The sequence below is a fragment of the Sciurus vulgaris genome, assembly GCF_902686455.1.
Source record: "Sciurus vulgaris genome assembly, chromosome: 3".
Lineage (NCBI taxonomy): Eukaryota > Metazoa > Chordata > Mammalia > Rodentia > Sciuridae > Sciurus > Sciurus vulgaris.
The window spans coordinates 45720934-45734573 of NC_136463.1; the positions used below are offsets into that span (position 1 = coordinate 45720934).

General features: G+C 50.3%; 1 protein-coding gene across 1 annotated transcript in view; it reads right to left on the reverse strand.

Moving 5' to 3' along the window:
- LRRC75A (leucine rich repeat containing 75A) overlaps nucleotides 1–13384 on the reverse strand; it is a 38350-nt gene extending 24966 nt beyond the window's left edge. Inside the window, exon 1 of the mRNA XM_079131718.1 lies at nucleotides 12886–13384. Coding sequence (XP_078987844.1) covers nucleotides 12886–13131 — 246 coding nt within the window. The 5' untranslated portion in view covers nucleotides 13132–13384. The remainder of the gene's footprint in view (nucleotides 1–12885) is intronic.
- Nucleotides 13385–13640: the final 256 nt, after the last annotated feature.

Below are 13640 nucleotides of genomic sequence, written 5' to 3' on the forward strand. Positions count from 1 at the left end.
GGAGACAGAATTCCTTTCTTCTTGGGGGACCCTCTTTCTTTCTTTTAGGACCTTCAACTGATTGGACAAGGCCCACCATATTATGGAAGGTGATCTGCTTTTTTAAAACTCCAAGTCTATTGATTTACATTTTCATCACATCTAAAAAATGTCTTCACAACAACATCTTGTGTTTGACCAAAAACTGGGTACCACAGTCTGGTCAAGTTAACATATAAAATTAATCACTACAATGAGTGAAGTAAAGACCCTTTAAATCTCTAGGTCAGAGGTAAGGTCAAGGCCAAGATGAAACCTCTAAGAATCTGGATTCAGACCTCTCACTGCCTTCCCTCTGGGCAGGTAAAGATGAGTCATACTGGATGAGGAATCCAGCCCAAATCCTGCTAGCTCCATCTTTGGGCAGGGAGGAGTGGGCAGCCTTCCTCCGGGATCTAAGGGTGAGACCCAGCCTGTGCCCAGGGAACACCACAGCCTCTCATCAAGAGATGCCTGTCACTCTGGATAGTGGAAGGCAGGGGCTGACCTAGGAAAGGAGTCACGGATACACTTTCTGGAATCTCAGGAACAGGAGTTGGTGGAACCCTAAGGGGCTGAATGGACCCCTTAGCCAGACAGAATCTTCCTGGTTGAAGCCCTGCTCCTCAGAGCCTGATTCTCTCTGTAGATGGAGGGGCCAGGGGCCAGCAGCAGCATCTATAAGCAGAAACCTGTGAATCTTTAAGGTGGTGATGGAGGGAATGGCGTGGTGTCCCTGGGGAAGGGAGGGTCTTTGCTTGGTTTCTGGGAGAACACTGAGTGTGTCCAGATCTCCCAGGGATACTGGCAGGGGGAAAGGAGAAAGGGCCAGAACCACAGGTCTAGCAAAGTCTCAGTGCTTCCCACCAGCATCCCTGGATCCCTCCATAGCATTCCCATGTGGACATCTTCCCCCACAAGCATAGCCCAGGTAGAACATGTCAGAAGGGCTCTGCTCCACACCGGCTCTCTACTCCCAGAGGGCTGCCCTGTCTCTGGTTTTCCTTTGGGTCTCTTGCCAGTTTTCTAGAATAACTTGTAGGGCCTGGGGGTGTATCTCAGTGGTAGAACACTTGTCTAGCATGCACACCACAAGGAAGGAAACACCTAGAACAATTCTATAACTCAGTTCTCTACTTTCCAGGCCTGCCCCTGCCCTCCATCCCTCCCACTGCCCTGAGACTCCTCTCTTCCAGGTCCTCACTCATGAACCATCCTTTCTGAGATGTCCTACACCAAAACCATTTCAATTATTCTCATCTTGCCTGATGGGGACAATTTTTAAGCAGCAAGTCAACTCTGGAGAGTGGGGAATTCTTTTTTTTTTTAATTTTAATTTATTTTTATTGTAAACAAATGGGATACATGTTGTTTCTGTTTGTACATGGAATAACAGCATTCCATTTGTGTAATCATACATTTACATAGGGTAATGGTGTTTGATTCATTGTTATTTTTTCCTCCCCCCACCTCTCTTTTCCCTCTATACAGTCCCTCCTTCCTCCAATCTTGCCCCACTTCCACCCCCCATTATGTGTCACCATCCGCTTATCAGGGAGATCATTCGTCCTTTGGTTTTTTGAGATTGGCTTATATCACTTAGCATGATATTCTCCAATTTCATCCATTTGCCTGCAAATACCATAATTTTATTATTCTTTATAGCTGAGTAATAGTCCATTGTATATATATACCACAGTTTCTTTATCCATTCATCAACTGAAGGGCATCTAGGTTGGTTTCACAATCTGGCTATGGTGAATTGAGCAGCTATGAACATTGATGTGGCTGTATCTCTGTAGTATGCTGATTTTAAGTCCTTTGGGTATAGGCCAAGGAGTGGGATAGCTGGGTCAAATGGTGGGTCCATTAAGGAATCTCCACACTGCTTTCCAGAGTGGCTGCACTAATTTGCAGCCCGAGTGGGGAATTCTTGAAGGAGGTAACTCAGAGGTAACTCTATTGTGTCTGAGTTGCCATATCCAAAACCCACTCCACCTCTGAGTTCCCAATGGTCTCTAGGGCCTACAGCTGTATGGAAACTCCACCAGTGAGGATGCTGCCTAACACTGCTTTACTCCAAAGCCTCACAACTCCAGAAGGACATGGAACACCTGAGTCCGCAGCTGAGAATAATGAAAGGTTCAGAAGACCTGGTACATCCCAGGAAAAACAACATCAGCTGGAGCTAATGAGTCTGAAGAGACGGAGATCATTTACTCAGGTGGGGCATAGCCAGACCTTATTCCCCCAGAACTGTTCAAGGTGGGAATGTAAACAGTGTGGAAGCCAGGTGGGGTTGGATTTCTGGACCTCCAGAAGCCTCAAGGAAGGACATCATGAGGTTCCTGTTTATGCTCTGGTCCCCTGGGCCTGACTTTAGACCCACTTAGGTGTCCTAAATTCTGTCTGATGCCCTTTAGAAAGGTGGAGTGGGAGCTGGGACCTTCTAGAAGATGCCCAATTGCTTCAGCTCCCTAATTCAGGAAGAAGAGGACGAGCATCAAACTGTGTCATTAAGTCAAATTCTGGCTGGCATTTCACCATTCCTGAGAGAGAGTAAGGCTTCTGATCAGCCTCAGCTGATAATGACTCTTGAGTTTCTGCATACTCTCACCTAGGTTGGCCAGAAGAGCTGTGCAGGGAGTGCACTGCACAAGGGCATCTGGGTGGGAATGCACCCAAAGAGAGGCTTCTGCTTCTTACAAACACATCATATGGGCTAGAGACTTCCCTGTATGAAGGACACTGAAGGACACCAAGTTGATGCACAACTTTGGGTGGCCTGTACCCACTCAGTGAATGACCTCTGCATCTTCTGGGGTTGTCAGGAGCTGAGGAGCCAAGCTTTAATGTGGAGGCCAAGAGCTTGTGAAATTCTGCTTTCTCCAATGTTAGTTCATGGTCTCAGCTTCCACTGTCTCAATGTCTTATGTTAAAAATAAAACAACAACAAAAAAGACACTATTGGGGTTGGGGTGTAGTTCAGTGGCAGAGTGCTTGCCTAGATGTGAGAAGCCCTGGGTTCCATCCCCAGTACCATAGAAAACAAAAATGAGTGGGCTGGGGAAATAGCTAAGTTGGTAGAATGTTTACCTCATATGCATAAGGCCCTGGGTTCAATCTCCAGCATCACAAAACAAACCCCAAAATGGTTAAAAAAGTGTCACTTAGAAAATGTGTTCGGGGTCATGACATTCCTCACCTCTCCCCTCTCCTGTTCCCACCAGCTCCTGCAACAGTGAAGGATCCTCTGTGATCCAGAGCCCTTCCTCCACCCCGTCCCTGAGGAGGGAACCCAAGCTACTTGCCCCAACCCAAGGAGGCTCAGAAAACACTTGAGTTACTCACTAGGACAACCCTGGGCTTCTAGTACTTCTCCAGGCATTACAGGATGGGATAGCGGCTCAGGAGGCTGGGTCCTGGCCAGTACTGTGTGACTCTGTAAAGGCTATGATTTCTCTCTGGGCTGTCTGCATCTCTACTGAACACGTGGGCTCTAAGTGTAGCAGGTTCTACCATAGGAGCCGAGGGAAGCCTTTTCTCTCCCTCCATTTCCTCCAGGGAGAGGGAAGGAACAGATCCAGGCCCCTTGAACCTCTAAGGACATTAAAACCCCAGCTCTACCCATCCTCTGCTGGCAGGGACTCAGGACCACTGCCAGAGTGAGCCAGTGAGACCACAATGTCCAAAATTGGTCAAGTAGCCCTTATAGGGCCATCAGACTGCACCCTGTACCTGTACCTGGTACCAGGTAGGACTTGACCTCCCTGCTCTCTTGCTCACTCAGATATTAGTGAGTAAGTGTGAGGGTGGGGTGCTAGTGTGCTTGACCAGGTCTACAGCAGGTACTAGGTTGGATAGGTCCAGGGTGGGAATCCTGTCTGTTATGTCTAGGTGTGAGGCAGACTACTCTCCCTGCCCACAGCACCATGGGAGGAAATCCTGCCCCATTCCTGTCCCTCCTTGTCATCTGGAGCCTTAGCCCAGAACTCTGGGAAGCACTAACTGCATGGACAGAACTAAGGGCCAGCTTGTAGGGTGACTACCTTCTGACTTCCTGCGGTGGAAGTGCTGGCTCCCTGAGGTGGACAGTGCTTGAAGCAGGAGAACTTCTGGGGCTCTCCTTGGGGTCCCATTCCTTGCCTGGTGCTCCTCTGTGGGAGAGGACTGTCTAGGCAGACTGAAGCTGTGGGTGCTGACTCTGTAGAAACAGCGGCTGGGAACCGGGGAGGAGTTTTTTGAGGGGCAGAGCAGGGACCCAAAGGTAGGTGGGGGTCCTTTCTGCAGGGCCCTGCTGAGGTGCCTGGCAGGGCAGGTGATGCAAACCTCAACTGCCAAGTAGGGCAGACTCAGCTCCCGGCAGCTCCCAGGTCTAGCACTGTGTCCACTTTTGAGCCCTATAGAGGAGGGGATTAGCAGCCAGTGTGTGCTGTGTGCCCCTGTGCCTGTGTATGCCCCTCTGGCCACTCTGAATCAGTGGCCTTACTCAAGAGCTGTGGCAGCTAATCCTACAATCACTGCTCCTCTGATCCCTTCTAGAAATGAGCACTGTGGCCTAGAACTCTGGGCTCTGATTCCCAGCGAAGGCAGCCATGCCACAGGACTCTCACTTGAACACACATAAATGCAACCTGGTTTCTTGGGTGCCCACCTTTCCTCCACGAGGGAGGGACACAGTTCTTACTGTGGAACCCAATCTTTTCCACTGGATTGTTTGCTGCAATCCCAGAACTGTACCTAGAAGCAAATATGTTTGCCTAGAACTGTACCTGGAAGCAAATATGTTTGCCTAGAACTGTACCTGGAAGCAAATATACTTGATTGTTGAAAAAAATGAATTAATTCATATTCTTTTTTTTAACTCCTCAATATTTTGTTTTTTATAGTGATTGTACACTGCTTTTATAACATTATAAACCATCACTATTGGGGCTGGGGAGATAGCTCAGTCGGTAGAGTGCTTGCCTTGTAAGCACAAGGCCCTGGGTTCGATCCCCAGTCCCCCCCCCCCCCCCAAAAAAAAATCACTATTTGCATTTTAAATAATACTGTACTAACTTCATGAAACTATTTAGGAAGCAAAACGAACATGAAAAAATACTTTATGGACTAGAAAGTCACACACAAACAGGGTTTCCACTGCCCACCATTCTGCTCAAGGTGCTGGGCCAACACTCTGACCACTGAAATGAGCTGGGGTCCCTTATTCCACCACCTCTAATTCTTTCCAGTTCTCAAGGTCCTAGACCTCATTTTCTTGCTTGCAAGGGCAAGGAGGGGTGCAGAGAGAGCCCAATCAAGCTCTGGCAGACTATCAAGAGACATTTTTAAAAAGTTGGCTTCTCACCCAGTTAAGGGAAAGACACACAGAGAAACACAGAGTCACAAAGAGAAGACACACAAGTGGGAAGACAGAGGCAGAAAGATGGTTACTGAGGATGAAGCAGGGGTGAGGGGTGGCTCTGGAGCTAAATGGAGTGTTTTAGTTTGTTTTCTGCCACTATAACAAAAGGCCTGAGGTGGGATATTTATAATGAATAGAAGTTTACTTAGCTCTCAGTTCTGGAGTCCAGGAAGTCTAAGAGCATGGTACCAGCATCTGGTGAGGGACCCATGCTGCATTATAACATGACAGAGGGTGTTGCATAGCAAGGCAGAGCAAGTGTGTGTCAGCTCAGGTCTTCCTTATAAAGCCACTGGTCCCATGATAGGCCCTGCCCTGATGACCTAATTTAATCCTAATTAAATTGCAAAGGCTATGCTTCCATCTATCATCAATATATGAATTTGGGGATTAGGTTTCCAATACATGGACTTTTGGGGGACACATTCAAATCATAGCACATGGGGTTCAGGCCCAGTAAGACTGCCTCTGCAGGCAGACATACTAGGGTACTCTCCACTCTCAGCTGGACTCCTGTGTCTATCCTGGTTAAGATAAAGTTAGAAACATCAAAATGCCACATCCCTTTGAGCAGCAGCTGTCGGCAGAACTCCATATGGCTGCAGCAGCCAGGAGTCTGAGCTAATAAAAGTTAAAAAAAAAAAAAAAAAAATGCTGGGAAATGCTCCCAGAGAGCCACGTGGGCACTGCTCAGGGCCAGGGTGGGTGTGGTAGGGAGGAGAGCAGGCGCTGTAAAAAGGGGACTCCACCCCTGCTTGGTGTGCCAAGGTCTCTTCTCATTTTAAATACTCTTCTAGTAGTGGTGAGTCCAGGATACAGCAATTGAATCCACTGTTCTAGATAACTGGGCCCATCCCTCCTCCAGTTTCTCTTAGCAGAAGAGGACAGGATAGTGGAAGAGTTGAGTGTTTGTGTCCCTTCCCCCTTCAAAGTTTTATGTTGAAGTCCTAACCTGCCAGGTGAGGGTATTAGGAGATGGGGCCTTTGGAGGTGATAAGGTCATAATCCTTCAGAATGGGATAAGGGGCTTTATAAAAGAGACCTCAGAGAGACCTTTACTCCTTCCCATGTGAGAACACTCAAGAAGGCAATGTCTATGAAACAGAACATGGGCCCTCGCCAAATACTAAATCTGCCGATGCCACCTTGATCTTGGACTTCCAGACTCTAGATTGTGAGAAATAGACTTCTGTTATTCATAAGCCAGTCTCTGATATTTTGTTATAGCAGTCTGAAGAAACTAAGATAAAGGGCAAGAACACAGACAGGAGGAGCCAGGGTATGGAGCATGTGTGTAAATGTATGTGTGTATGTGTGTGTATTTTCTCATGACACCTGCAGTGATGCTCCTGGTGGGGAAATGGAGCCAGATGGCTGTCTGATGATCCCCATTTTAGGGAGAGATCTCCTCCAACGTTGATTCCACACCCTGGGCGTCCTGATGGGGAAACTGGAGAGAGACACAAGTCAGGTGGGTAACCCTTTGGCAAGGAGCCTCTTGCCTGCAGAAGGTGGTGGGATGTGGGAACAGTCACTGGCACCTGAGCATGGGGAGTAGGGAGCGCAACGGACCTGCAGGTGTGGGAGAGCCACCCACCCTGGTTTGTGCTCAGGGTGGAAAACACTTAGGAAGTGTGAGTCGAACACAGCTGGCTCCTGAGATAGAACTCCGGGGACAGAGGCCAGGCGATGTGTACCTGACGAGACATTTAAAATCCACTCTGTAAGGATTTCTTGAATACTGACCATGTGCCAAGTACCTGATCTATGGCCTCTGCCCCAAGAAAGCACACACAGAAATGAAATGACATTGGAGAAGATGGGAGAAAGGCTGCACCACCCTGGACAGCCATAGGCAGAGGCTGAAGAGAAATGGCAAATCAGTTTCTGGTCCTCTTTGAGGAGATGGCATTTGTTTCAGAAAAAAGACCTCCACCCCTGCCCTACCAGGTCCTGAAGTCAGGATAATTGGCCTACCCATAGGCCCTGTGATCACGCATGGTCACTACAGAGACTATCATATCCCTGGCTGGTGTCCCAGGAGCCCTGGAAACCAACAAAGCAGGCCCTGACCTCAGAATTCTCCTGTGTCTTTATCACTGGAAATGTCTGGATTTAGCTCAGTCAGAGAGCGGCGAATTTTAAAAAGGAAGATTTCTTTGTGGAGGGAGCACATATGATTCAGCACAGGAACAGATCAGGAATGTGGAGGCTGGTTCTCCCATCAGGCTCCGTTCCTCTCCTTGCCACCTCAGCAGAGGCCCCAGACTGCACCTGACAGATGGAATCCTGCAGTGCCACCAAGGCCAGGCACCATGCCACTCCTCTCTCCAAGAACACCACCACCTGGCAGGCTGCCAGGAACAGCCAGGCCCCGTGGATATCACTCCCAGAAATCCAGCTACTTGGAAAGCAAACACAGGATTTCATGATAGTAACAATACCCAGGTAAATCAGCATCCAGATCCACAGCTATAGCTAAGTCATCTGAACACTTTCTGAGAACATACCATAATGCAGTGGTGGCAGATGTGAGTACACACATCTTCAAACTTACTAAGGAACATCACAGGACTGCAGGTTTTCAATATTATTTCATGGACAATGGTGGTGATGGGCCTACATCCTCAGGAAGCACAAGACCTTGACTGACAGATAAAACGGTCATCAGGGTAATAACTTCATATAGATGATTAAATGACATCTAGAGTGGTAGAACCTAAACAGTAACTGAATCTAAGAGCCTGGGCTGGCATGTGCAAGAAGGTGGCCTTGGAAAGGGAAAGTACATTAGGTGGACATAAGGAAATGCACTCTAAGGTGAAGAAAGAAGAGCAAGGCCAATAGTGGAGACTTCCCTGTTCAGTGTATGGTGGCCTTCCAACAAACTCACCCATGGAGATTTTTTTAGCTGGGGTGTAGGAGGAAAAAGGTCACCTAAAAAGGTCATCCTGCTCATCTTTCTATCTCCAGGTAGGAGAGACCTGGAGTCACCAGAGGGCCTCCAGGTGTTTGTCCGTTATTCAACTCCTCTTGGGAGGTGCAAGCAACACTGTAGGTCCCGCATGATTCTTTTTTGCTTTGGCTGATGTGGCTCCTGCTCCCAGGCATAGAGTGAAATGAGCTCTGCTATCCTCAACAGCAGGCAGCATCAGGAATTGTAGTCCAAACCATGCTGCCAGGTGAGGCTCAGCAGGCTAACATAGGAACAGCTTTGCCCAGTAGAGGTGCACTATACTGACGGTAAACCAACCCAATCACATTCTCTTTATAGAAAAGTAGGTGCAATGCCTTGGATGAGTGTTACATGGTACTACTGGGAAGTGGTACAACTTTTAAGAGGTGGGGCTTATTGGGAGGCCTTTCAATCATTGGGGGCATGTCCCTGAAGGGGACAGTGCAATTCTGAACCTTTTCTGTATCTCTTTGCTTGAGGTTGACACCAGGTGAGCAGCTTCCTCTGCCTTATGCTCCCTGCCATGATGTTCTGCCTCCTTATGGCCCAAAGGCAATGGGGCCACACAACTATGGCCTGGAATCTCTGAAACTATGAGCCAAAGTAAACCTTCCTCCTGATAAGTTAATTATCTCAGATATTTTGTCACACTAACAGAAAGCTGACCAACATAGTAGGGATGCTGGTGAACATGTAGAGATGAGCAACCTGTAACCAAGGAGAAACAAGACCTCTTATTCTGGTGCTCCCAGTGTGGACTTTTGGGGTCTTAAACTGCTGGATTGAAGAGATGACATCCCATCTTCCAGTAACCTAGCTCTTCACCCTCTCTCCATGACAGGAGGTCATTTCTTCCCCATAACTCCTTAAAGATGGCAAACCTGAGACTAAGACTTGAGAGCCATCTGGTGAAGGGGAGGACCTATGGAGGGGGTGCAGGGAACAGGAAAGGAATGGCCTTTCTCTCCAAAGTGGTTTCTTTTGTCCCCATTAATACCTTCTCCAGACCATTTCCAAACTTCTGATCCTTGGCCAGGTAGAGAGAATTCAGAAACTCCTCAGGCCAGGCCTGAAAAGAAAGGATACCAGGACTTTGTCCCTAACTTAGCAGGGACAGATTCTCCTATTTTGTATTATGGTTACTTTGAGAACATGTCTTACTTATTTTTTGTGTGCTGAGGATTGAACTTATGGCCTCACACATGCTAGGCAAGTGCTCTACCACTGAGCTACAACTGCAGTCTGTTTTTAAATTTTTTATTTTTTGAGACAGGGTCTCACTAAGTTGCCTAGGTTGGCAGCAAATTTCTAATCTTCCTGGCTCACACTCCCAAGTAGTTGGGATTCTATGTGCTGCCATTGCACCTGGCTCAGAACATGTTTTGACTGGTAGTGTCAACACAATTTCACATACTTTTTAGCATTTGATCTGATCAGCACCCCAGATCCCCTTTTTGGGAAACAAGAAAGCACAACTCAAAAAGATTATCTGTGGGTCCCAGGTTACACAAGACTAAGGAGGAAAGGCAAGTCACCTGTACTTGATTCCTGGCCCCAAGCTCTTCTCAAATTACACTGCCCCTAAACGGAAGGGGATCACTAATTGGCATCCTGCCTGCACCCATGAACTCTGAGAGAGAGGTTTCCTGATACCTTTCCAGCAAGTGGCAAGCTGGAAAGACTTTAAGCAAGCAAGTACTCTCCAAATCCTAGACACAAAAGAGGGGCATTCAGGGCTGGTACCAGCAGCCACGATCCATCAGTCCACCATGAATCTCCATACATGGTTCTAAGTCCCTGTTTCTATATTCCCAGTCTGAAGCAAAGCACAAGCAGGGGGAGCCAAGCTATCAGACTGCAGCAGTGATTCTGAACATAGGCTCTGTAGACAGTGCTTAAGGTCTCTGTGTACCCTCTGATATTCCCTGCAGGACTGTGTATAGGGGGTACATTTGTTTGGGAAGAGTAGGTATAGCTTTTCTAGGGCCTTAGGAAGATCAAGGACCCACTCAGGCATGGTGGCACCTGCCTGTAATCTCAGCATCTGGGGAGGCTGAGGCAGGAGTATCACACAAGTTCAAGGCCAGCCTCAGCAACTTAGTGAAACCATGTCTCAAGGGGGAGAAAAAAAAAAAAAAAAGTAAGATCAAGGACTCAAAAGAGGTTGAGAACCACAGGTATTAAGAATCCTTTCAACCCTGTGCATGCTCTGAACATATACATGTTCAGTCACCAAACACATTATCAAACAGGAGAACATGCTATGCAAATGGGGTGATCATCATTGTTCCGACAGCTGCAGCTCCTTGGCTTGTTCCTCAACATCCATCCTGAAGGTCTCAGACAACATCCTGGAAGGACTGAGCACCCTGTACTGTGCAAACCCCATCTTTGCCTACTGTGCTAAGGACAGGTTCTCCTTGGTCTAATCCTCATGAGGCCCTGGGCATTTTTATGTCTCTCACTGACTGATCATTGCCTTTCTGAACATCACTACCTCCAGACTAGAGAAAGAAACTGGAAATGAAAATACCATTTGGGAGAAAGAGTCACTTCAGTGCATAGCACAAATTAAGCTGGACAATACTCCAGTGGGTCTCGGGGCCCAGAAGACCTCCTCCCATTTCATTTGCATGGACATTTGGACACTGCTGGGCTCCCCTCCCACACTGCCCAGGGCCCATTACCATTTCCTGGAGGGGTCCTGATCCCTACATTCCAGGCAATGTGAGGCAGCCCTCTAGGCCCACAGCCGTCATCCATCAGCCAGAGGTCAAGGGAACCCAAGAAAAGAGGGGGAGAGTCTGATTAACCCCTCCTTCCTCCATCAGCCCTCCCAGTTCTGCCACTGAGGGTGACAATGGATCAACAAGACCCACATGCAGAGGAAGTTCTCCCTGTCAAGGACCCTGCAGGGAGAATCACACTGGAGCCCAGATATCTTCAGACTGAGTCCAGCCTCCTGTGGGCCTCCAACTGGAGCTTGAGAATGTTGGCTTCACTTTGTTCTCTTAACCCCTAAGAAGGGTTTGTGGATCTGCCAAATCACCCCTCCCAGGACCCGGGGAATAGCACGTGATCAGTAAAACCTTCTTACTGTCTGGTGTGAAAATGAGATATGATAGTCTGGAAAATCCACTATTCTGTTTGAAAGTGAAAGAGTTACCATAAAAGCCTTATGTTAGTTTCCAATTTTCTGGAGACAAAGAGAAATACATGCTGCTAAAGTTATGTGGTATGGAATGTCATCTTTCTTTGATGATTCAATTCAGGGAAGGCACCTGCGGATCCAATAGTCTCTGGGCCAACTTTCTGGATGTTGTCTGGAAAAGCAGAGGCAAGGGTGGAAGCCTCATGCTTTCCCAAAGTCCCCAAATCGCTGCTTCCCTCCCTGTGTGCAGTGCATGCCTTGGGAACACACACTCCAGGGTAACACTGCACCAGATACAAAAGTGTGTGTAGGGTGCTCTGGAATCCAGGAGGGATGTGGATCTGACGAGATTTCCTCCCAAGAAGGCATTCCTATAGCCTCTTTCATCAGTAATGGGAAAACCTCAAAAGGTCACCTGAGGTTTCCCCTCCCCCATTTGCATCTCTACTGGGGTTACTCTAGCAGGAACATAGGGCCTGGACATGTCTACCCCAGGAAATCAGGCCAAGGCAACCAGTTTGGCAATTCCGGAGGGCAGCTTTGATTTCTCCCGCCTCTCTCCCACATCAAAATCCATGGCATAGGCCGCCCCTTTCCTCAAAAGGAAATGAGAAGGAAAAACAAGCCAAAGAGGTGGGTGACATCATCAGGCTCAGGGCAGCCCCCAAACAGAGGGAACTGGCCAGATCTGCAGAATCTGTCCCTAACCAGTGAGGCAGGACCAGGATGAAGGCAGAGTGCCAGCAGCCTCCTGAAGTTCCTGCTGGCCAGTACACCAAACCTAGCTCCTGTCTCTCCAGCTTCAGACTTTTAAGAAGGGCTAATTCCTGAGGATCCATCAAAGTTAGAGGAGATGAAACACTGTCCTCCTTGAACCACAATTCAGGTAGGTAAACGACCTAGGGACTGGTGTCTCATCAGCCCCAGGGCCATGCCCTTGGACTCCTCCTCTGTAGGCGGTAGGTGAAGATCAGCAGACAATTGTGCATTCCTTGAGGACCCTTGGCAGAGGGTGATGTCCAGTGGGTAGAGAGGAAGAAAAGAGACCTGTACCAGACCAGGCACGCATCCCTGCATCCCCTCCCTCTAACTATTCCTGAAGACCTGCGGAGGAAAGAAGCGGGGATATTGGTCCAACAGGTTCACTTCTCCGGGCCTCGCCCGGCCAGCTTTCCTCCGCCCTACCCTGAGGCCCCAAATTCAGGCGGAGCACCAAGGCACCTGCCGCCAGGCAAGCCTCCATCCTCGCACAAGGGGGGTCCTGGGCGGTGCCCCTCACCGCTCAGGGCGTCCTGTGAAGGGGCGGGGCGCTCCCGGGGCCGGCGCGCCCTCCGACCCCCTCCCGGCACTCACCTGGCGCAGGTGCTGCAGCAGCGTCCCCGCCTCCTCCCGCCGTCCCTGGCGCACCATCCGCAGTAGCTCCTGGACCATGCCGACGCGCCGGTGATAGGGGGGCAGCCCAGCGCCGGCGCGCCCCGCCTTGTCCCCGGCGCGCAGCAGCAGCGACGCCCAGAAGTCGGGCCGTTCCCGGCGGGGGCCGGGAGCCGCGCCGGGGCTGGCTCTCTCCGCCAGGCTGCCCTTGGTCTGCCGGGTGCCCATGCCGCCGCCGCCGTTCGCCCGGACTGTTCACGCTGGGCCGCGAGGCCGCGTCCCCAGCCGATTGCCCGCCCCTCGACTGCCCCAGCGCGCCCGCCTCCTGGACTGCAACTTTGGGGGAACTGTTGCGTGCGGGCGGCGCGGGGGCGGGGGCGGGTGGCTGCCCGCGCTCCCCTCGCTCCTCCCTCCTCGTTCCTCGGGCGCGCTCCCCGGGCGCTCGCCACCAGCCCGCCGGCCCCGCCCCGGCCCGGCCCGGCCCGGCCCGCCCCGCCCCCGGCTTCCGCCCCCGCGCCCGGGCTTCGCGCCGCCGCGCGCCTCCTCCCTGACTAGCTCGCGCTCCTTCCCGCCGCTGGGCTCTGGGCTCGAGGTGGCCTGGCACCAGCTCCCTGCATTTTCCGCCTCCGGCACTGCGCCCCCTGTCGGCCGCCGCACGGCGCCTCCCCGGGTCGTGGCGCCGTATCCAAGGCGGCGGACAGGCGCCAGTCAGTTGCACTGGTACCCCACAGGTTTCC